This window comes from Nycticebus coucang, chromosome 3, assembly GCF_027406575.1.
Source record: "Nycticebus coucang isolate mNycCou1 chromosome 3, mNycCou1.pri, whole genome shotgun sequence".
In the NCBI taxonomy this organism is placed as follows: Eukaryota; Metazoa; Chordata; class Mammalia; order Primates; family Lorisidae; genus Nycticebus; species Nycticebus coucang.
This window is the reverse complement of record NC_069782.1, coordinates 93,561,899-93,585,834: the sequence shown is the minus strand read 5'-3', so window position 1 is coordinate 93,585,834 and position 23,936 is coordinate 93,561,899. Positions and strand designations below refer to the sequence as shown.

Below are 23,936 nucleotides of genomic sequence, written 5' to 3'. Positions count from 1 at the left end.
AGTTGTCATAAACTTCAGGAGTGCAACAGCCATGCTGTACTGTTAAGCAGCATAAGAAGTCATTTGTTGGCTGAGTGCCCATAGCACAATGGTTATGGCACTGGCCACATGCACTGAGGGTGGTGGGTTCGAACCCAGCCCAGGCCAGCTAAACAACAATGACAGCTGCAACAAAAAAATAGCTGGGCATTGTGGCGGGCACCTGTAGTCCCAGTTATGTAGGAGGCTGAGGCAAGAGAATCAGTTGCATAAGCCCAAGAGTTTGAGGTTGTTGTGAGCTGTGACACCACAACACTCTACCGAGGGGGACATAGTGAGACTCTGTCTCAAAAAAAAAAAGAAGTCATTTGTCCATTTGAGACTGTCATCAGGGGTGTCAGCTATTGTACTCCATGTTTGCATTTTGTGTCATCATCATCTTCACCTCCTCATCATCACCATTCTCCTCCTCCTCATCAGATGTCTGGTAGCAGTAGTTAATATTTATGTGCAGTTGATTGATTAATGGGCTAGACACTCATGCTGGCTTTCTGTGTACCCAGAATGCTAAGTGGTATATTGAATAGTAGTTCTTGCCAGTATATAATGAATGATCACTTATGAGATGTGTTGAAAATTATTTATTTATTTATGAGACAGACTCTAACTCATTTGCACTGGGGTTGAGTGTCACAGCATCGTACTTTATAGCAACCTCAAACTCTTGGGATTAGGCAATCCTCTTTCCTCAGCCTCCTGAGTAGCTGGGACTACGGGCGCCAACCACAATGCCTGGCTAGTTTTTTTTTTTCCCCTATTCTTAGTAGAAATGGGGTCTCACTCTAGCTCAGGCTGGTCTCGAACTCCAGAGCTTAAGGAATCCACCCACTTCAGCCTCCCAAAGTGCTAGGATTTCAGGTATGAGCCACCATGCCCAGTGAAAAAAAATTTTTTTTTCAATTTTTTGTTGTTATTTTTTTAGAGACAGGTAGTCTTGCTCTGTTTTCTAGGCTTCAGTGCAGCCCAATTACAGCTCACTGCAGCTTCCAATGCCTGAGCTCACTTGATCCTCCTGCCAAGTAGCTGGGACTACAGGTATATGCTACCATGCCTGGCTAATTTTTTAATATTTTGTAGAGTCAGGGTCTCACTATGCTGCCATCTGGCCATCTTGAACTGCTGGCTCCAAGCAATCCTCCCACCTTGGCCTCCCAAATTGCTGGATTATAGGCATGAGCCACTGCTCCTAGCTGTAAATGATTTATTAATAGTGATAAAGTACCTAAGTATATTAATGCTTTACTTAAAATAAATTGTGCATAGTTAAGGTCAATTCCTCTCATTCCTGCTCACTTTTGTGATTTTGTTGAACTTTCATTTAAATATATTCTTTTGCTTTTTGTTATTCTATGTTGGGGGAGAAATTAGTGAAATTACAGGTATTGTGTCTGGAAATTGTGCATAATCCCAAGGGCACCCCTGGGAGTATGTCAGATATGTTTTATTTTTCTATGAATGATGGAGGAGCCATGCTGGAACTACTGTTGCAGAGAGATTTTATAAAAAGAAATATTTTAAGATGTTTCAAATTAAAGAGCTGTAATTCAGATTGACTTTATAGTAGTATTTAGAGAAAGAGCCATCGCTGTAAGTAGGAATAGTAGCAAGAGGGTTTATGTAGAAAGTGGGACTTGGGAGGAGGGATAATATAGGGAGAAAGGAAAATATTCCGGGTGCAGCGAATGGCAAGAGCAAGGCCTGTGGGCCTGTAAGGGAAGAGAAGCAGTCATGGTGAGGGTGGTGGGAACTAAGCTTAGATAGGTAGGTGGGGCGAAGTGGTAAAGGTCCTTGAAAGCCAGGCAGAGGAATTTAGAATTGGGCAACAGAGGGACATTGTAGTTCTTGAGCAGGAGGATGACAACATGAAAGTCATTTTTCAGGAAGATTCATAACCAAATAGAGAATGAGTAATAGGTGGTAGTGCTGTAATGAAGAAGAATAAGCTGTATGTCAAACCGTTCTGATTCATTTTCTGTCAGTGTAGAATTGCTTCAAATTGATTCCTTCTCAGTAAGAAATATTTATGGCAAACTGTTTTATTTGGTATGGGAAAATTGCTATTGCAGTATGCAATAGAATTTCATTCTTATTTCGGCAGTGGAGCAGAAACAAATTAGGAAGGCAGTCCTTGGGCCCTATCCAAGGCTCAGAAGATGTCACTGCTGAGGGGGTCTTGCGATAAGAACCCTTGAAAAGGGCATAGTACACATGGTTAGAAGGCAAATGATGGTTTCTCTTAGAACTGAACAGCATTGTCACTTTCTGCCTCAGTACTGCTGTGAATAGTAAAACTTGTATGGATTCCCCAGCTTGGACTATTTTTGAAACATACTGTTTCTGCTTATTGAATAAAATACTATGTGAAAGGGTGCACTATTGTTACATGATTGCCATTAGTCACATTTCCTGGGAATTACCTTGTTTTAACCCTTGAACTTTATTAGTTAAGCACAATTATGGCATATATTTATATGATCTTATCATAATTTAAGTTCAAATACAAAGCAGAAGTCTGAAAAGGAGTAAAACATGCTTATACTTAATTTAGATTGCCTTTTTTTTCCTAGCCTTTTTTTTTTTTTGCCGTTTTTGGCCAGGGCCGGGTTTGAACCCACCACCTCCAGTATATGGGGCCAGCGCCCTACTCATTTCAGCCACAGGCCCTACCCCATAGATCTCTTTTGACCTAAAGTAATGGTGTCATTATTTTTAGATCACTAGCTCTTTTTTTTTTTTTTTTTTTTGTAGAGACAGAGTCTCACTTTATGGCCCTCGGTAGAGTGCTATGGCGTCACAGCTCACGGCAACCTCCAACTCCTGGGCTTAAGCGATTCTCTTGCCTCAGCCTCCCGAGTAGCTGGGACTTAGATCACTAGCTCTTATATTTAGCTTTTTCTTTGGTTATGATCTTGAATACTCAAAATAATTTGTGGTGAAATTTGCATTTCTAAACCCTCTTATGGGTAAAAGTGCACAGAATATCTTTTTTTAGAATTCTTTGATCATATCACTTATTGCCCTGTTTGCCTGGGGCTAATGTGTAATTTTAATGTTTTTTTTTTTTGAAGTTGAGTTTTTTGTGATCCTTTCTACTGCTACTGTATTTTAAGAGAAGATTTTTGTCTCTTAACATGGATGACCAAATGTCTGCGAGATAATCATTCACCTCTGCCAACTGCCTTGTTGCATTTTTGACCTAGAGCAGTGCTTCTCAACCTGTGCGTCACGACCCATAGGAACTGTGTTAAAGGGCCGCAGCATTAGGAAGGTTGAGAACCACTGACCTAGTGTAAGCACTCAAACTTTAAATAGTTGACCTTTGGACTTGCCACATTAAACATTGTTGGGTACTACTATTTTTCACAGACTTTCTCAAAATGATTTGTGCATTTTTGAGCCTTCTGCAAGGGAAGAGTTCTAAACAGTTTGGCAGGGATTGAATCTTGGTTTATTTTGTGTACCCTTTATGATTAAGAAATAAACAAACAGGGTGGCACCTGTGGCTCACTGAGTAGGGCGCCGGCCCTATATACCAAGGGTGGGGTGTTTGAACCTGGCCCCGGCCAAACCACAACAAAAAAATAGCAGGTGCCTATAGTCCCAGCTACTCTGGAGGCTGAGGCAAGAGAATCACTTGAGCCCAAGAGTTTGAGGTTGCTATGAGCTAAGATGCCACAGCACTCTACTAAGAGTGACCAAGTGAGACGCTGTCTCAAAAAAAAAAAAAAAAAAGAAAGAAACAAAACTTTAGACTGGTATTATAATATACTCCTGTGTTGGCTGGGCGCCTATAGCTCAGTAGTTAGGGCACTGGCCACATGCACCAGGGCTGGTGGGTTCGAACCTGGCCTGGGTCTGCTAAACAACATCAACAACAACAACAACAACAAATAGCTGGGCGTTGTGATGGGCGCTTGTAGTCTTAGCTATTAGGGAGGCTGAGGCAAGAGAATCGCTTGAGCCTAAGAGTTTGAGGTTGCTGTGAGCTATGATGCCACTGCACTCTACTGAGGGCGACAAAGTGAGTCTCTGTCTCAATTAAAAAAAAATACACTCATGTGTTTTTTAATGATAGGGATATCTTCTGAGAAATGGCTTATTAGTTCACACACTATTGTGTGAACATCATAGAGAGTACGTACACCAAAGCTAGACACTAAAGTCTACCGCACAGTGAGCCTGTTGCTCCTAGGCTGCTGTACGAAAGTAATAGGTAAGTATTACAGTGGTAAGTATTTGTGCATACAGATATATCTAAACATAGAAAAGGTGTAGTAAAAGCTTGGCATTATCATCTCATGTGACTACTGTGGTGTATGCCATCTGTTATTGATGGAAGCATAATTATGAACCACATGACTGTACTTTAGTTTTTTTGTCTAAAAAGTAATCAAAATTATATGGTTGAAAAGAACTAAAGGTGTCAAGAGAACTCGCATTTATTGAATATGTATTATTGGACCAAGTAGTTAAATATAATATTTTCATTTCCTTATATAATTCTGAGAAGACCCATTTCAAGGTATTAATAAACTCACTTTTCAGATAAAAAGACTGAGGTTTGATGATCTAACTCAAGGTTGCTCAGCTCATAAATGGCAGGACAGGTTTCTGGTTGGTGGTTTTGTGGCTTCCAAGTCCATGTTTTTTCCCATCTAACCTTCCAGGAAGTCATGTAGCCCATCTCTTGCACTCTAGCTAGTACTAACTGGTACTACCCTGAGTATTTACAAAGAAGGAAAAGCACAGATGTAATTTGTGATGTGAAGCATCATCTCGCAATTCATAAATCATAAAGAAGTTAAAGTCATACAAATTTTAAAGTTAAAAGTAATCATAGACATTATTTAACTTCTTTATTTTATAGATGATTTGAGGTCATCGGCTGCCCCACACCTACCCTACAAAAGGAAGGAGAAACACTAAAAGCAATTAGATCTAATATTCCTTTAATTATCACTTTGACTTTTCCTATGTAGGTATAGTTCTAAATTAAGAAGATCTCAAGGTTTTAGATTTTTTTTTACAGTCATGTAAAATCTTTATTGCTTTTTCCTTATTAAGACCAAAATAACCCTATAAATATAGATCCATTTCCTTTATTTATTTTTGAGACAGAGTCTGACTTTGTTGCCGTTGGTAGAATGCTGTGGCAGCATAGCTAACAGCAACTGATCCTCTTACCTCAGCCTCTGGAATTGCTATTTTTTTTTTTTTTTTTTTGGTTTTTGGCCGGGGCTGGGTTTGAACCCGCCACCTCCGGCATATGGGACCGGCACCCTACCCCTTGAGCCACAGGCGCCACCCAAGGAATTGCTATTTTTTTTTTTTTTTTGTAGAGACAGAGTCTCACTTTATGGCCCTCGGTAGAGTGCCGTGGCATCACACAGCTCACAGCAACCTCCAACTCCTGGGCTTAAGCGATTCTCTTGCCTCAGCCTCCCGAGTAGCTGGGACTACAGGCGCCCGCCACAACGCCGGGCTATTTTTTGGTTGCAGTTTGGCCAGGGCCAGGTTTGAACCTGCCACCCTCGGTATATGGGGCCGGCGCCTTACCGACTGAGCCACAGACGCCGCCCAGAATTGCTATTTTTTTTTTTAGAGATGGGATATCTCTCTGGCCCAGGCTGGTCTTGAACTCCTGAGCTCAAGCAATCTACCCACCTTGGCCTCCCAGAGTGCTAGGATTACAAGTGTGACCATCGCACTTGTCAATAGATCCATATCTTTTTATCTTTTTTTTTTGCAGTTTTTGGCCGGGGCTGGGTTTGAACCCACCACCTCCGGCATAAGGGGCCATTTCTTTTTTTCTTTTTTTTTTTTTTTTCTTTTTTGGCCGGGGCTGGGTTTGAACCCACCACCTCTGGCATATGGGACCGGCGCCCTACTCCTTGAGCCACAGGCGCCGCCCAAGGGGCCATTTCTTAAATACATTCTCTGAGCTGAGTACTTTAAGTTGTGCTATTTAATCCACTTCATTTTGTAGATGATGAAGCTGAGACTCAGAAAAGCTTAGTAACTTGTTGAAAGTTACCCAGTACATAATGGCAGAGGTGGGATTCTCATCCTGGACTGACTCCATGGCTTATGCCCATTGTGGTATACTAAACCACTTTCTCACTATTCTTTACAAGAATCTCTTCTAATGTGGGGCTTAAAGGGGTGAAATAATATACATGAAAGTACCTGAAAAGGAAGAAAGGAGATTTTGGTGATTACATATTAGCTTCTTTTTTTTTTTTTTTGTGATTTTTGGCCGGGGCTGGGTTTGAACCTGCCACCTCCGGCATATGGGACCAGTGCCCTACTCCTTGAGCCACAGGTGCCGCCCCGCTTCAAGGGCTTCTTAAACTTTGTTTCTCACTTGTTTTCTCTGAATAAATGACTTGATTCTTCAATTGCTTATTAAGCTTTCCTCACAGATATTTCCCCCTTAATCAATAGTCTTCTGTAGTATGTTTCTTTTGATGATGTTTGCTTTTTGTATTTAATGCCTTTCTGTATCTGTGGAGAGAATTATATAATTTTTATCTTTTGCTCTGTTAAGATAGTCCATGGACTAGTACATGGATGTAGATTTTCTGATAATGAGCCATCCTTGCATTTTTAGGATAAACCCTACCTACTTTAATTGTCGTCGAGCCCTAAATATTTTGTGATTTTTGTTGTGAATTCCTCTTTAACCATGTGTATTATTTAGGCACACATTTTAAAACTTGTGAAATTTTTTACTATCTTTTCATTATGTTTCTAATTTAATTGCATTGTGCCCAAAGGCACAGTTTGTATAATATCAATTCTGGGAAATTCTTTTATGAATAATAGTAAGTGGTCAGTTTTGGTGAGTGTATTATGCTTGCTTACCAAGAAAATAGATTTTCTTTTGCTTAGGTATAGGGTTTTATTTGTATTATTTAGGTCAACATGTAAATATTACTGGTCAAACTTTTAAAGGCTTAATAGTTTGTCTGAACTGTCAGTTTTTGTGGAGGTATATTAAAATCTCTTGCACAATGGGCAGTGCCCATAACTCAGTAGGTAGGGCGCCAGCCACATACACTGAAGTTTGTGGGTTCAAGCCCAGCTTGGCCCTGCTAAACAACAGTGACAACTGCAACTGCCAGGCGTTGTGGCGGGGGCCTGTAGTCCCAGCTACTTGGGAGGCTGAGGCAAGAGAATCGCTTAAGCCCAAGAGTTTGAGGTTGCTGTGAGCTGTAATGTAACAGCACTCTACTGAGGGTGACATAGTGAGACTCTGTCTCAAAAAAACAAACAAAAAACTCTTGCATTAACTGAAGACTTAATTATTTTTATAATTGTCAGTGTTAGCTTTATATATTTGAAAGCAATATTGTTAGATTACAAGTTTTTATTCTGTTAGAATGACTTCTGATTGATGCCTGTTGTTGGCTTATATCTCTAGATTTTATTATTCTTTTTTTTTTTTTCTTCACATCCCATTCCACTTTTGGGCAATTTTCTTCCTATGTGAAAATATCCTCCTGTTGTGTCTCTTCCACTTCATTTTGTATTTAGGTAGGCACATCTCTAACTCATTCATTCCAATAGAATTGTCCTTTTCATTCATAAAATCGTCTGTCCTCATATCAAAATTGAGTACATAGGATTCATGCTTCTCCATTCTTGTGATGCTTTACTAAGAATAATGTGTTCCACTTCCATCCGGGTTAATACAAAGGCTGTAAAGTCTCCATTTTTTTAATGGCTGAATAGTATTCCATGGTGTACATATACCACAGCTTGTTAATCCATTCCTGGGTTGGTGGGCATTTAGGCTGTTTCCACATTTTGGCGATTGTAAATTGAGCTGCAATAAACAGTCTAGTGCAAGTGTCCTTATGATAAAAGGATTTTTTTCCTTCTGGGTAGATGCCCAGTAATGGGATTGCAGGATCAAATGGGAGGTCTAGCTTGAGTTCTTTGAGGTTTCTCCATACTTCCTTCCAAAAAGGTTGTATTAGTTTGCAGTCCCACCAGTAGTGTAAAAGCGTTCCCTTCTCTCCACATCCACGCCAGCATCTGCAGTTTTGAGATTTTGTGATGTGGGCCATTCTCACTGGGGTTAGATGGTATCTCAGGGTGATTTGGATTTGCATTTCTCTAATAATTAGAGATGGTGAGCATTTTTTCATATGTTTGTTAGCCATTTATCTGTCTTCTTTAGAGAAGGTTCTATTCCTGTCTCTTGGCCCATTGATATATGGGATTGGCTTTTTTCATGTGGATTAATTTGAGTTCTCTATAGATCCTAGTTATCAAGCTTTTATCTGATTCAAAATATGCAAATATCCTTTCCCATTGTGTAGGTTGTCTATTTGCTTTGGTTGTTGTCTCCTTAGCTGTACAGAAGAACAATTTCTTTTTTTAGGAGACAAGATCTTGCTCTGTCACCCAGGCTGAAGTGCAGTGGTGCAGTCAGAGCTCACTACAGCCTTGGATTTATAGGCTCAAGCAATCTTCCCACCCCCGCCTCCTAAGTAGCTGGGACTGCAGGTGCCACCACACCTGGCTAAAAAAAGAATTTTATTTTTTTATTAGAGATAAGATCTCGCTAGGTTTGTTGCCTAGGTTTATCTGGAACTCCTGGCCTAAAGCAATCTTTCTACCTTGGCTTCCTAAAGTGTTGGGGTTACAGGCATGAATCACCGTGCTGGTCTTGGTCAACAATTTAAATAAATCTTAATATCTTCAAAGGAGGCCATGTATATAGGCACAGAGAAAAAGAGAAAGTCTTAGAAGAAGATATTATCATGCAATTAAAATTATTAAATGTTAACACTTGAATCTACACATACCACCATTTTTATGAACCGTTTTGGCATTTCTTCATTTTTAAATATGATGGGCTTCTTAAACTTGAAAATGATCTGGGCCTTGATCCCTGAGATACCCTGCCTAATTGGGAAGGGAAGGAAAGTCTCAACAAAGATTTAGAACAGAGCAGAGGGGCTGGGTTCAGGTGGCTTATGCCTGTAATCCTAGCATTCTGGGAGGCCAAGGCAAGAGGATTGCTTGAGGTCAGGAGTTCAAGACCAGCCTGAGCAATAGTGAGACCATCTTTACAACAAATAGAAAAAATAGCAGGGTGTGATGGCGCATACCTGTGATCGCAGCTACCTAGAAGGCTGAGGCAGGAGAATAGCTTGGGCCAAGGAGTTTGAGGTTGTAGTGAACTATGATGATGCCACTGTACTGTACCCCGGGTGACAGAATGAGACCATGTCTCAGAAAAAAAGAAAAAAGAACAGAGCAGAAATAGCCCTATAATTGCTTTGCCCCAAATAATTATGCCAGGATAAGACCGGTTGGAAATGACAGTGAGGGAGGTCTGAGTGCCATAGCCACAGCAGAACAAAGCTTACTGATCAGCCGATCATGTTCTCTAACTTCCTTCCTTCCACCTGGTTCCTTCCTGTCTCCTGAGTGTTGTCAGTGTTTTACATGATAAGTTTTGTTTGTGTTCTCACTAGTGTGCTCTCTTTCTAAAACAGAGGTCCCAAGATACAAACACCTGTTTACTTGGGCGTAGTCTAGGACACTCTGCCAGGAAGTCAGATTTTCAGGTGTTCTGCTCCATAGCACTTTAGTCTTTAGCAATCAGAATACAATTTTCTTGAGAGTTTTTATAAACTAAATGGTTATACTGTTTAAGGTCAGTTTTTATATTTTAATTTTTATTAAAACAGTGAATTTGAGTTGGCACCCATAGCTCAGTGGGTAGGGCGCCTGCCACATACACTGAGGCTGGTGGTTTTGAACCTGGCCTCGGGCCAGCTAGGACAACAATGGCAACTGCAACAACAACAACAGAACAACAACAAAATAGCCGGGTGCTGTGGCAGGCGCCTGTGGTCCCAGCTACTTGGGAGGCTGAGATAAGAGAATCGCTTGAGCCCAGGAATTTGAGGTTGCTGTGAGCTGTGACGCCATGGCACTCAACCCAGGCCGACATAGTGAGACTGTCTCAAAAAAAAGAAAAACAGAAAAACAGTGAATTTGATAAAGATGAGTCGCCTTAACCCTTCCCCAACTTTTCTTTGGGGGGAGGGGTGGGTGAAAGTTTAATTTTAGAGAATTTTTCAGTTTTAAATTATGGACTAGATATGTCTAAAAAGACTCATTAGACTGTCTCCTTTTTATTATTATTATTATGTTTTTGAGACAGAGTCTCAAGCTGTTGCCCTTGGTAGAGTGCTGTGTCATCACAGCTAACAGCAACCTCAAACTCTTGGGCTTAAGCAATTCTCTTGCCTCAGCTTCCCAAGTAGCTGGACAACAGGCGCCTGCCACACTGTCCGGCTATTTTTTTGTTGCAGTTCTCGTTGTTTGGCAGGCAGGGGCCAGGTTCGAACCCGCTAGCCCCGGTGTATATGGCCAGCGCCCTAGTTGCTGAGCTATAGGCACCGAGCCTCCTTTATGTTACTTTAGCTAAAGCTCTCTCGCCTTTCTTTGGGTAAATCATTGAGCGGGAATACCATGACTGATTTTTATAAAAGCAGATTGAGATTGTTCGATTTCAGGGTAAGCGAATTACCTGCATTTGTGATGGTAGACTGCCCTCCCTAGTCAAACTAGTTCTATTGCAAATGCATGTTATTTTTCACAGAAAGGAGTTGGTATGTGTTTGTGTGTGTGTTAGAGTCAGAGAAACTCGAATGGTCAAAAAGCCTTAGTGATGCTGTGAAGAGAATCATCTTTATTAAGTTGTGCTGAGCTTCTGCAGGCAGGAGCAGTGTAATTATTACCTTCTGTATCACTGTTTTCCTAACTTCTTAGGTACAGACGTACTCCTGCTTTTTGCGCCCTCAGTATACATGGAACAAAAGTCTACATACTGATTTATACTTGTTTATTTGTCTTTGTTTCCTCTTACCAAGATGTTCCTTAAAGGTAGGGATTAAAAAAAAAAAATAGGCCAGGTAAGGTGGATCAGATCCTGTCTCTACTAAAAATAGAAAAAACTGAGGCAGGAGGATTGTTTAAGCCCAGGAAGTTGAGATTGCTGTGAGCTATGACACTACAGTACTCTAGTGAACACCATAGTTGAGACTGTCTCAAAAAAATAAATAAATAAAAAACACCAAAACTTCCTATTTCTAGGAATCATAGCATGTAGTAGGTCCTCAATATAGCAAATGAATAAATATATGAAAGAATTCAAGTTAAAGGATTTGAGATTAGTAGCTCTTTCTGGGTACAGTCTTAAAGAACATTTAAGAAAGACTTAGAGGCCAGGCGTGGTGGCTCATGCCTGTAATCCTAGCATTTTGCGAGGCTGAGATGGGTGGATTGCTTGAGCTCACAAGCTTGAGACCAGCCTAAGCAAGAGCCAGACCCCCTTCTCTAAAGATAGAAAAACTGAGGCAGGAGGATCATTTGAGCCCAAGAATTGGAGGTTGCTGTGAGCTATGATGATGCCCTGGCACTCTACCCAGGGCAACAACTTGAGAATCAATCTCAAAAAAAAAAAAAAAAAAAAGGAGAAATTAGGGCAGACTTTTTATAATCTCTGGATGTATTTTCCTCTTTATTTTTCTTTTCTTTCTTTTTGAGACAGAGTCTCACTTTGTTGCCCTCAGTAGAGTGCTATGGCCTCATAGCTCACAGCAACCTCAAACTCTTGGGCTCAAGTGGTTCTCTTGCCTCAGCCTCCCGAGTAGCTGGGACTATAGGCACCTGCCACAATGCCTGGCTATTTCTATAGATGGGGTCTTACTTTTGCTCAGGCTGGTGTTGAACTCTTGAGCTTAAGCAACCCACCCACCTCAGCCTCTGAGAATGCTAGGATTATAGGCACAAACCACCGTGTTTATTTTTCTTAAATAAAAAAGTCAGCTTAAGTTTAAGCTGCTTGATTAGTGTAATTGAAATCACATGGAGCTGAGGAGTTTCTCATGTTCTATCAAGTGGCGATTCTGGATAGACTAGATTAGTGTCATGAGTGAGGATATTTTGGGATCCCATGGGGCTGTCATTGGTCCATTTGATATATACCATAAGAATTTTCTAGTAATTTAGGTTGAAGACAAAGGCAGAAAGAAGCCTTAACCTGTACTAGTTCATTGATTTAAAGTATCTAAATAAGTGTTATTAGTGTAGAGTTTAGATACATGATTATTTAGGAAGCTGACCGTATCCCTACTTTCATTCTTTAAAATGCTTTTTAAAATGTCAGATTTCTAAGATGAAGTAGATCGGCTTTAAGAAACCAGGCAGCATGAATGTTTAAGTAAAATCAAATTTTCCACAGACGAGACAGATTTCTTCCTGTTTCTAACTGCTGGCTAGTCATCGTGGGATTTGTTTGGCTTTTATGAGTGCCATTAAATTTTAATGTGCAGATCAGATATCTTACTGTATAAAAAAATGGTGCAGTGTCTGTTTTGGACTGATCATTTTACCATACAAGGGAACCATTAGTGAAAAATCAGTTCGATTCCTGCAAACCTTTTTTATTTTATCTCTTGTTTTTCAGTTTCCTTTCTCTATAATGGTTATTGCTATCATTTGTTTTTTTGTTTTTTCCCAATTTGAAAAACTCTTACAGTAACTGGGTCCTCATGAATAGGTATATTGCAAGAGTTGCATTCCGTGATGCTTATGTTTGTTTTCTATAATTTTATCAATGTGAAAGTTTCCTGGAAATAAAATCAATTTTGGAACTCTTTAAAATTAATGATGGCTGGGTGCAGTGGCTCAAGTAATCCCAGCACTTTGGGAATTTGAGGCAGGAAGATTGCTCGAGGCCAGGAGTTTGAGACCAGTTTGAGCAACATAGTGAAACTCCATCTCTTCAAAAAATAAAAAAAATTAGCTGGGCCCCACATGGCATATGCCTGTAGTCCCAGCTGCTTGAGAGGCTGAGGCAGGAGGATTGCTTGAGCCCCAGAAGTTTGAGGCTGCAGTGAGCTATGATTACACCACTACACGCCAGCCTGAATCACAGCAAGACCCTCTCTCTAGAAAAGAATAAAACAAGGTTAAAGATTTCTATGGGCTAGATGATTTTATATTCTTTCTACTTGGTATAAAAATTTATTCAACAGTGTGTCAGGCATTGTACTCTGAATGCATTAATTAATAAAATAGATAAGATTCTTGGCCTTGGTGAGCTTACAGTTTTATGAGAGATGACTAAACCGAGATGTGATAAATTTCCTTTTTTTTTTTTGTGGTTTTTGGCCGGGGCTGGGTTTGAACCCGCCACCTCCGGCATATGGGACCGGCGCCCTACTCCTTGAGCCACAGGCGCCGCCCAAGATGTGATAAATTTCATGGGAGCACATAATGTACCCATAGATTTAGAAGCCAAATGGTAGTTTCCTGAACTGCACTCAAGCCATCCTCCCACGGATAGGAATGTAACACCTGTCTGGTGGTGTTTTATTTCTGAAGCATGATTATTAGGTAGATGGTATTTGTCTGAATGTAGTTAATTAATCTTTTATGTGTGTGGTTTTATTTTCTAATAAAAATATGAAAATTCTCAACCTCAAAGAATAGAAATTAAAACTATCTTGAGTAAACCCACTGACCAGGAGAAAATATTTGCAAATAATGTATCTAATCATGTATCTGATGAGGGTTTAGTGTGATATCTAGCCTATATAAAGAACTCTTGGGCGGTGCCTGTGTCTCAGTGAGTAGCATTGGCCCCACATACCAAGGGTGGCGGGTTCAAACTCGGCCCCAGCTAAATTGCAATAAAAAATAGCCGGGTGTTGTGTTGTGGGAGGTGCCTGTAGTCCCAGCTACTCGGAGGCTGAGGCAAGAGAATCGCCCAAGCCTAAGAGCTGGAGGTTGCCGTGAGCTGTGAAGCTGTAGCACTCTACCGAGGGCAACAAAGTGAGATTCTGTCTTTAAAAAAAAAAAAAAAAAGGAACTCTTATAACTCAACAACAAAAGACAAAGAACCCAACTGAAAAATGGGCTGAAGACTTAAATAGACATTTCTCTATAAAAGATGTAAAAATCAAGGGCACATGTGAAATTTACTAAATGCAGAATATAAATGTCTTAATACAATAACTAGAAAATGCCGTGAAGGCTATGTTAACCAGTTTGATGAAAATGTTTCAAATTGTATATAAAACCAGCAAAAAAAAAAAAAAAAAAGCAGATGGATATACACACAAAATTTCCTATTTTAGAGTGATGCTATATGTAATCTGTAAAATCCACTTAAGTTTATATATGAGATATATTGGCTTTCTTATTTAAAGAAGAAAATAAAAATTACTATAAAAAGTAGAAATAAAAAGGCAAAAAAAAAAAAAAAACCCAAACAAACAAACACCAAAAATGTAAAACAATGCCAGTCTTAATATATTTATTTTCTTTTGGAAAATATAGTTTTCTATTAAAATGTTATTTACATATTAAAAAAAGATGTAAAAATGGACAAGCACATGAAAAGATGTTCACCATCATTGGCTACTAAGGAAATGTAATCCCAAACCATAATAAGATAACCACTTCACACCCTCTGTGATGTCTTTAATAAAAAAAGGTAAGAAATAAATAAGAAGTCTTAGTGAGGATATGGAGAATCAGTACATTGCTGGTGGGAATGTAAAATGGTACAATGCTGTAAAACAGTTTAGTAATTTCTCAATAAGTTAAACATGGGCTTGGCGCCTGTAGCACAGTGGTTACGGCGCTGGCCACATACACCCAGGCTGGCGGGTTCTAACCCAGCCTGGGACAGCTAAACAACAATGACAACTGCAACCACAAAATAGCTGAGCATTGTGGTGGGTGCCTGTAGTCCCAGTTGCTTAGGAGGCTGAGGCAAAAGAATCCCTTAAGTCTAAGAGATGGAGGTTGCTGTGAGCTATGACGGTATAGCACTCTACCAAGGGTGATATAGTGAGACTTTGTCTCAAAAAAAAAAAGTTAAATATGGAACTACCATATAAACTTGCAGTTCCCCTCCTGGGTATATATCCAAGCAAAATGAAAATGTATCTACACAGAAGTTTGTGCATGAATGTTTATAGCAGCATTATTAATAAATGCCAAAAGGTATCAATAACCCAAATGTCCATTAGTGGATTAATGAATAAACAAATTGTGGCATATTTATATGGTGGAATATTCAGCCATAAAAAGAAATGAGGTACTGATACAGGATACAACTAGGATGAACCTTGAAAACATAAGGCTAAATGAAAAAAGCCAGACAAGAAAGGTCACATAGTGTGTGAATCCCTTTATATTATATATCCAGAGTAGACAAATCCAGTGAGACAGAAAGCAGATTTGTAGTTGCCAGGGAGTGGGGGTCAGAGAGGATGGGGAGTGATTACTTAATGAATATTGGGTGCTTTTCCGAGATGATGAGTTTTGATAGTGAAGAGAGGTAGTGGTTGTATAACATTGTAAATACGCTAAATGCTACAGAATTTTACCCTTTAAGATGATTATTTGTATGTTATGTGAATTTCACCTCAACTGGAAAGAAACCATATTGGGATCCAATTATGGTTGATCATTGGTAAAGATCCAAAAGTTGATTACACATAAAACTTAGATTTGAATTCGTGTGATGGTGAGAACAGTTTTGTTTACTCGTATCCATTGTGGTAGGAATGTAAATTAGTATAATTTCTGCAGACTACAATATGGCAACATATATTAAAATTATAAATATTCATACCGTTGACTCAGCAATTCTATTTCTAGAATGTATCCGGCACATATACTCATACAGGGTAAATGATAAGTATTCAAGGTGATTCATTGCAGCAGGCTCACCGATTATGGATTATTACGTAAGCTGTGTAAACGTCTGAGGAGTCTCTTTATGTACATTTAATAGAACATCTCCAAGTGAAAAAAGCAGAATGCAGAGTGTGCATGTATGATCCTATCTGTGTAACAATTGGGAGAAATAGGCATTTCGTTTCTGTATGCCTGAAATGCCTTACAAAGTCATTCACATACAGAGGAAATACAGCATTGGGGGAAACTCTACATTGCTGTAAATGGGATGGGATTTGGGTGCCTGGAAGGAGATTTTTTACTGTATGCTCTTTTAGTTTTAAATATGTGTATATGTTTACATATTACATATGGATATGCATATTATTTATTTAAAATTGAATTAATTTTTAATTTAAAAATTAGAACACAACACCTAGTCCTTTAAGACTGATCAAAAGCCATGTCAAAGAGAACTTTCCCTTCACTGATATTTGTAATATGCTGCCTGATGCTGCCAATGTTAGTTTTTGCTTAGTATGCTCCTTGTGAGTTTGAACAGTTCGTTTTACATCTTTATATACATACCGACAGTGTCCACAGCCCAGTGTTTTTTTTTTTTTTCAGTTTTTGGCCAGGGCTGGGTTTGAACTTGCCACCTCTGGTATTTGGGGCCAGTGCCCTACTCCTTTGAGCCATAGGCGCTGCCCCCAGCCCAGTGTTTTTTATGTGAATGGAATTCATAAGTTGGTTTAATTCTATTTAACAATGTAATACTGCTTTATACTTGTGGAACCTTGTGAGGGAGGTTTTTATTTGTATGTGACATATTCTATGTTTTCAAATGAGGGTATTTAATTTTGGCCAAGCATTTTAACTTTAAATAATTTGTTTGTTATCTTGTGTGTTACTCAGTGATAATATAATGGGTATATTTAATATTAGATTAGAAGAGACAATTAGGTTCTTTTTAACTAATGGATGAGTAATTGGGTTAGCAGTATAAGAAGGTCAAGGAGAATACTTGGTTTATGCATCCTGAGTTCCTCTTCTAAATGATCCTCACCCCTTCCCCGCTACCCAAACCCTTGGCTGTTCTAGTGGTCTTTATTAAACTGTATTAATACTATACTATTATTAACTGTTTCTGTTATTAATACTAGTGATCTTTTAATTAACAACATAGTTTCATATGTCTGTTTTCACATGGCTAGATGAATGAGAACTTTATATGTTACCTCCTCCTTTTTCTTTGTGTTTTTCCCCTTTTTTTTGCTTTGTCTGATTATTAAGTTTGGCTTAACACCATACTTTGACATTTTCTTTCCAGATGTTAAAACTGAAAATGCTGTCAAAGATTTTAGGATTTTGTGCATTGTCTTTTAATAGCCATATGGATAGGATGGGGAGGAATAAAGAAACAAAGGTATTGCAGAGATACAGCGATCTTAAGTAAAAGGCCCCAAACATTTTCTCATTATTATTTGTTGGCAGGAGAAGAACAAGGGTTTTGTGCACTGAATGAATGAATGAGCTTCCCTTAACTATAAATTCTTTTTTTTTTTTGTGGAGACAGAGTCTCACTTTACTGCCCTCAGTAGAGTGCCATGATGTCACAGGACTCAGCAACCCCCAGCTTTTGGGCTTACGCGATTCTCTTGCTTCAGCCTCCCAAGCAGCTGGGACTACAGGTGCCCGCCACAACGCCCGGCTATTTTTTTGTTGCAGTTTGGCCTGGGCTGGGTTTGAATCCGCCATCCTCGGTATATGGGGCCGGTGCCCTACTCACTGAGCCACAGGCGTCACCCAACTATAAATTCTTAAATCTAAAAACTTGGGTCTTCCTGTCAATTGGTCTTGGCTATTTTCCATGTAGGGGGAAAAAAGTCAATTTGCATACATATACATTCTTTGTATTTGCATAGGATATTCTTCTGCTTGCTCCTACCAGTCAGTTAACCTATGTTCCTGTACACAGGGTTGAGAATGCTTGCACCAAGCTTGTCCAGGCAGCCCAGATGCTTCAGTCGGACCCTTACTCAGTGCCTGCTCGAGATTATCTGATAGATGGGTCAAGGGGTATTCTCTCTGGCACATCAGACCTGCTCCTTACCTTTGACGAGGCTGAGGTATGCAATATGAGGCCCATGAAGACCTCTCCCCCCACCCCAAAAAGCCTAGTCTTAATGATAATAATGAAGATTGACAATTGTTTAGGATGAGAAAATATTGAGTAGCTACACATTTACATTACCATGTTTTCTACTTATTGTCTACTCACTTGACTGAATACTCTGAAATACATTTTCAGGTTCGTAAAATTATTAGAGTTTGCAAAGGAATTTTGGAATATCTTACGGTGGCAGAGGTGGTGGAGACAATGGAAGATTTGGTCACTTACACAAAGAATCTCGGGCCAGGTTAGTCATATTCTACTTTTATACTAAGATTTTTTGTGGATCGTGGTTGTTGGATCAGGAGGAAAGGGTGCGGTAGCCTCCCCCCACATTTTGCAGAAGTAGGATGATGATGATGCACTGGGCTTTCAGGTGTCTATACTGTGTTGATGGAGCTGACACTGTGCTGTAACTGAGGAGAGGTCATTGACTCTGAAATGAATCTGCTTTCTATAAATCTTGACCCTATCTAGTGAATTAAACCAGATATGGCAAATGTTGCTGGAAAATGTAGAAAATACTTTTCTATTATGTAATGCTCAAGGCCACCCTGAATCCTGACCTCTCCATTCCACATTACACAGCTCTCCTTCACTGTTTGCCAGCTGGCCTGGAGTTCTTTATGACCTCTTAGCTTGCTAATTAGCCTGCCTACTATTATGGATTCATGCCCTAGTCCAAGGCTACATAATATAATCAGACCTAGAAGGACAGAAGAGCTAATGTGGTCAAATCTCATTTTGAAATGATTGTTTAGGCACCTGAGTATTGAGTATTCAAAACACAGAAACCAACTTTTGATGTTAGACATATAACATGAACTCTCGAAGGTCCTTAAAGTATGAATGAGACCAATGACAAGATACATTTGATGTTTAGTTTGTTGAACTTGATGTTTACCATCTTATAAAATGCTTTTGTTTTATGAGAAATGTTGATTTTTTTTTTTTTTTTTGAGATAGAATCTCACTTTGTTGCCCTTGGTAGAGTGCCATGGCGTCACAGCTCATAGCAACCTCGAACTCTTGGGCTCCAGTGATTCTTTTGCCTCAGATGGGATTACAGGTGCCTGCCACAACACCTGGCTATGTTTTTAGAGAGGATGTCTTGCTCTGGCTGTGGCTGGTCTCAAACTGATGAGCTCAGGCAATCTACTGACTTTGGCTTCCCAGAGTGCTAGGATTATAGGCATGAGACATGCGCCCAGCCTTTGATTTTTAATTAACAGTATTTTCATGAAGTTCCAGTGTAGCTGGAGTTGTTCTGTAAAATTATGGCAGTAAAGAATTTCTCTGAGTTGGGCTGTGCCTATAACTCAGTGGGTAGGGCACTTGGCCACATACACTGAGGTTGGTAGGTTCGAACCTGGCCGGGCCAGCTAAAACAACAATGACAACTGTATACCAAAAAAAAAAAAAAGAAAAAGAAAAAGAAAAAAATAGCCAGTCGTTGTGGCGGGTGCCTGTAGTCCCGGCTACTTGGGAGGCTGAGGCAAGAGAATCGCTTAAGCCCAAGAGTTTGAGGTTGCTGTGAGCTGTGACACCATAGTACTCTACCCAGGGTGACAGCTTGAGACTCTGTCTCAAAAGAAAAAAAAAAAAAAGAAAAGAATTTCTCTGAGCCATCATTGAATAGCTTTCTTTGATGGCTTTAGAGCAGTCCTCTTTAAACTTTCTCATAGCATTGGCAAAAGATTTTATTTCTCCAAATGGAATCTTATGCAGAATCCCACAATATAAAAGACAAAATGGAGCTTCTCTGGGAGTAGCAGGGACCGCCCTACCTTTTTGCTTTCCTTTGGTCTTAATGGTCTATAAGACAACTTAAGAAATCCTAGGAGCAATTTGAAAATCAAAGCTTTAGAGAATCACATAGCACCCTTGAATAATAACCAAAATAAACAAGAAATGCTAGTAGGCTGATTCCAAAACACCAGATGATTTCAAACATTGTCATCACTATAATTATTTTTATATTTCTATTTGTATCTAATTATAAAAGTAGTGCATGTTTATTTTGGACAAACTGGAAAGTTCAGAAAAATATAAAGATGAAAACAAAACACATCGTTGACATTCTTAGAACTTTTCCCAGCCATTACATTCAGTAATAGGCTCAGGAGAGATTCATGTTTACATAACAGCACAGCAGCCACAGTGCAACCTCTGTGCATAGTGGCCTGACAAAATATTTATCTCCCACTTGTGAATTTATTATATTTTACAAATGTATGTATATTTATTCATTTCACATTTTCTGTGAATGTATTTATGTCAAACATGAAAATTATATCACATTTACCATTTATATGTAATAAATTTCATTTATAAGATAAAATTTCGTAAATGCTAGAGTTCAGTGATGGTGTCTGTTGTTGTAGTGATAAGAGTGTTTGAAAGCGTCTGACGTTTTGGAATCAGCCTGCTGTAGAAGTAGGCAATCAGTTTGGACTTTTGTAGTATTTCATAGTGGATTTAGGCTGAGAAAGCCAGAACAGGAGTTATTTCACTATTCACCCTGCACCGTTTCTTCCTCGTGCCACAGGAATGACCAAGATGGCCAAGATGATCGATGAGAGACAGCAGGAGCTGACGCACCAGGAGCACCGAGTCATGTTGGTGAACTCCATGAACACTGTGAAAGAGTTGCTGCCAGTTCTCATTTCAGGTATTTTCTGCCTGCACTTTAGAGGGGGAAAAGCTGTCGGCAAGTTCTAAACTCTGGGGTTCACTTACTTGTGCTGCTTCACTGCCTGTCCTTCAGCCTAGGGAATAATGAGACCCCCACCTACCAGGTATTACAGTATGGCTGCAACTGATGGGCTGAGAACTAGTCTTCATCTTCTTGAATGCTGTCCTTCTACTCGTTGTTTGAAATTGCCCTTCTATGGCCTCGTTCTCTTCTTTTAAACCTATAACCTGGGAGATAGAATCTCTAGCAACTATCGTCTGGAATATTAACTTTTTCTTTTTTGAGACAGCCTCAAGCTGTCACCCTGGGTAGAGTGCTGTGGCATCACAGCTCACAACAACCTCCAATTCCTGGGCTCAAGTGATTCTCCTGCCTCTGCCTCCCAAGTAGCTGGGACTACAGGTGCCTGCCGCAATGCCTGGCTATTTTTTTGGTTGCAGCCATCACTGTTGTTTGGCGGACCCTGGCTGGATTTGAACCTGCCAGCTCAGGTGTATGTGGCTGGCGCCTCAGCCGCTTGAGCCACAGGTGTTGAGCCTGGAATACTAACTTTTTTACACCTCTATTTGTGTTATAGGATCTAGAATTAGGAGATAGAATGGATTTTAGAGGGCACAGTATGATAAAGAAATGAACTCAGATCCCTTATCAAAAATTTCAGTAACATGATTTTTTCTATAAGATATTTAACTTTTTTCTACATTATGAATAGATTAGTTCTTTAGTCCCTAGCCAGGACTACCTTCCCATTGAGCAGAGCCCAGAAAGCAAACATGGTGGGTGCTCTCTCAGGTAGCAAAAGGGAATTGCACTTATTGGTGTCACGCGTTATCTTAGTTAAGAAGGCAGTTTTGCTGGGTGTGGTAGCTCACGCCTATAACCCTGGCACTCTGGGAGGCTGAGGCAGATGGATTCCTTGAGCTCAGGAGTTTGAGACCAGCTTGCACAAGAGTGAGACCCCATCTCTAAAAAATAGCTGGGCATTGTGACCCGTGCCTGTAGTCCCAGCTACTCAGAAGGCTGAAGCAAGAGTTATTTGAGCCCAAGAGTTTGATGTTGTTGTGAGCTAACATACCATGGCACTCTACCAAGGGTGACAAAGTGAGACTCTGTCTCAAGAAAAAAAGAAAGAAAAAAGGCAGTTTTATTTTTAAAATCTTATGGTTCATGTCACTGTGATTCCCAGCTACCTGCTTTGGTGTGTTAGATAGTGGCTAAAAAAGGAAATAATGAGTGTAGAAATTCAGAACTAGAAAAAAAAAATTTGTAAATAGAATCTTATAATCTTCAGCTCTTGTTCTGGCTGGTCTTAAACTCCTGAGCTCAAGGAATCTACCTTCCTCAGCCTCCCAGAGTGCTATGGTTATAGTTGTGAGCTACCTTCCTGGCAAAACTGGCTTCTTAACTAAGATAGCATACATAAGAGTTTAGAACTAGAAAACAAAAATTTGTAAATAGAATCTTATAATCTCTATGGGAAATATATTTTGAGGCCAGCTGTTCTCTGGGGCAGAAGGTTGTTGGGAAGAGTGTTTCTTTCTAGTCTGGGTAACTCAAAAACATCTTTAATCATCTTTGTTTATAAAATTTTAATAATTTTTTGGGAAGGTATTTTCTTTGTATTCTGTATTATTATTCTTATTTTTTTTCTTTACTTTTGGGGGTTAGTAAGTTCCTGCTACATGCGGAGAGAAATCCTGGATGATAAACTTGACATTTTTACATCTTCTGCTGAGATTAGGGGCAGCAGCATTCATGGTTTTACTGATGATTTTCATCTTGTGCCATTAGATTGGTAGTGGATGGAACTGGTGTGAAGGCTAGGATGATAACTGACTTAGAAGGATATTAGATATTTTGTGATTATAGGTCATCAATATATGCATATTAATTAGTTTCCTCATCATGTTGTGGTGATGTTTTATATTTTGAGTTCTTTTTTTTAAATGAAGTTTGTTAATACTGGAATTTTATTGGCAGACTTATAGTATTTGTTTTGTGTATGCATGATATATATATATATATATATATATCTTTGTTGGGGGTGGGGTGGGGACAAGGTCTCACTCTGTTGCCCAGGCTAGAGTGCCGTGGCATCAGCCTAGCTCACAGCAAGTGATCTTCTTGCCTCAGCCTCCCAAGTCGCTGTGACTATAGGTACCTCCACAATGCCTGGCTAATTTTTTCTAATTTTAGTAGAGATGGGGTTCTCACTCTTGTTCAGGCTGGTCTCAAACTCCTGAGCTCAAGTGATCCTCCTGCCTCAGCCTTCCAGAATATTAGGATTACAGGCATAAGCCTGGCCTGTTTTGTATATTTTTTTTAACCCCTTAAAAAGCCCAACGCATGTTCAAAATGTAGAATGTCTTGTGTGAATGTTGTTATACAGCTAGATTAAATTCTAAACTTAGTTTCTGATCTTTTGTTTATTTTTACAGCTATGAAGATTTTTGTTACAACTAAAAACTCAAAAAACCAAGGAATAGAAGAAGCTTTGAAAAATCGCAATTTTACTGTAGAAAAAATGAGTGCCGAAATTAATGAGATCATTCGTGTATTACAACTCACTTCTTGGGATGAAGATGCCTGGGCCAGCAAGGTAAGTGTTATTAGAGGAGAAATAAGCAAAATCCTGAACTCCTCTCCCCAAGAGGATTTTGATTATCACTTATCTCACATTCTTTTTTGTTGACTGTAGCATAAAAGTACTTACATATTTTGAAAGTAATTTCTTCCTCATTTTAGTTTCATTGGTTATTTACTGCCTTTGCAAATTAATTTTGTTCTAGAGTAGAACAAATAAATAGGCGTATGGGGTGGACATTGGTTGAAGGCTGAGACGTGTAGCTTTTCTTTCGAGCTAGAGCCTCCTTGGTTGTGCTGTGGAGGAACTGTGGTATGTATGTCCTCTAGGGTGGGACCTCTGGCTTTTATGAGGGTGATTGTTGCCAAGTGACCAAGTAAGATAACAGAATATGCCTGTAATTCTGAACATTATGGGAAAGTAGTATTTGAGCCAGAGAAAGCTACAGAAGAAACTCTTGGCACTTCCATATGTGTCCCTGGATCTTTCCATTTTCCTTAAAGGAAGTTTAATTAAAATATTACTTTGCACATTTGTCAGTTAGTTTGAAGAGCCCCTTCAACCTTTGTCCACAACCTCTTCTGGGGCTCCAGAGAGGCAGGCAGATTCCACCTAAGCCTGTCAGCAGTGGTTGTGTGTCACTGCGGGTTTCGTCTGCTTCTCCCGGTGAACAAAGACTGCAGGTCTGGGGGAACAGAGATACTTGGGTTTAGGCTTTCCTT

General features: G+C 39.6%; 1 protein-coding gene across 4 annotated transcripts in view; it reads left to right on the top strand.

The window, feature by feature from the left end:
• VCL (vinculin) overlaps nucleotides 1-23,936 on the top strand; it is a 115,464-nt gene that overhangs the window by 42,161 nt on the left and 49,367 nt on the right. For all 4 annotated transcript variants that reach the window (XM_053586046.1, XM_053586050.1, XM_053586047.1 and 1 more), the window contains exons 3-6: nucleotides 17,741-17,891; nucleotides 18,074-18,182; nucleotides 20,484-20,606; nucleotides 23,069-23,229. In XM_053586046.1, coding sequence (XP_053442021.1) covers nucleotides 17,741-17,891; nucleotides 18,074-18,182; nucleotides 20,484-20,606; nucleotides 23,069-23,229 — 544 coding nt within the window. The remainder of the gene's footprint in view (nucleotides 1-17,740; nucleotides 17,892-18,073; nucleotides 18,183-20,483; nucleotides 20,607-23,068; nucleotides 23,230-23,936) is intronic.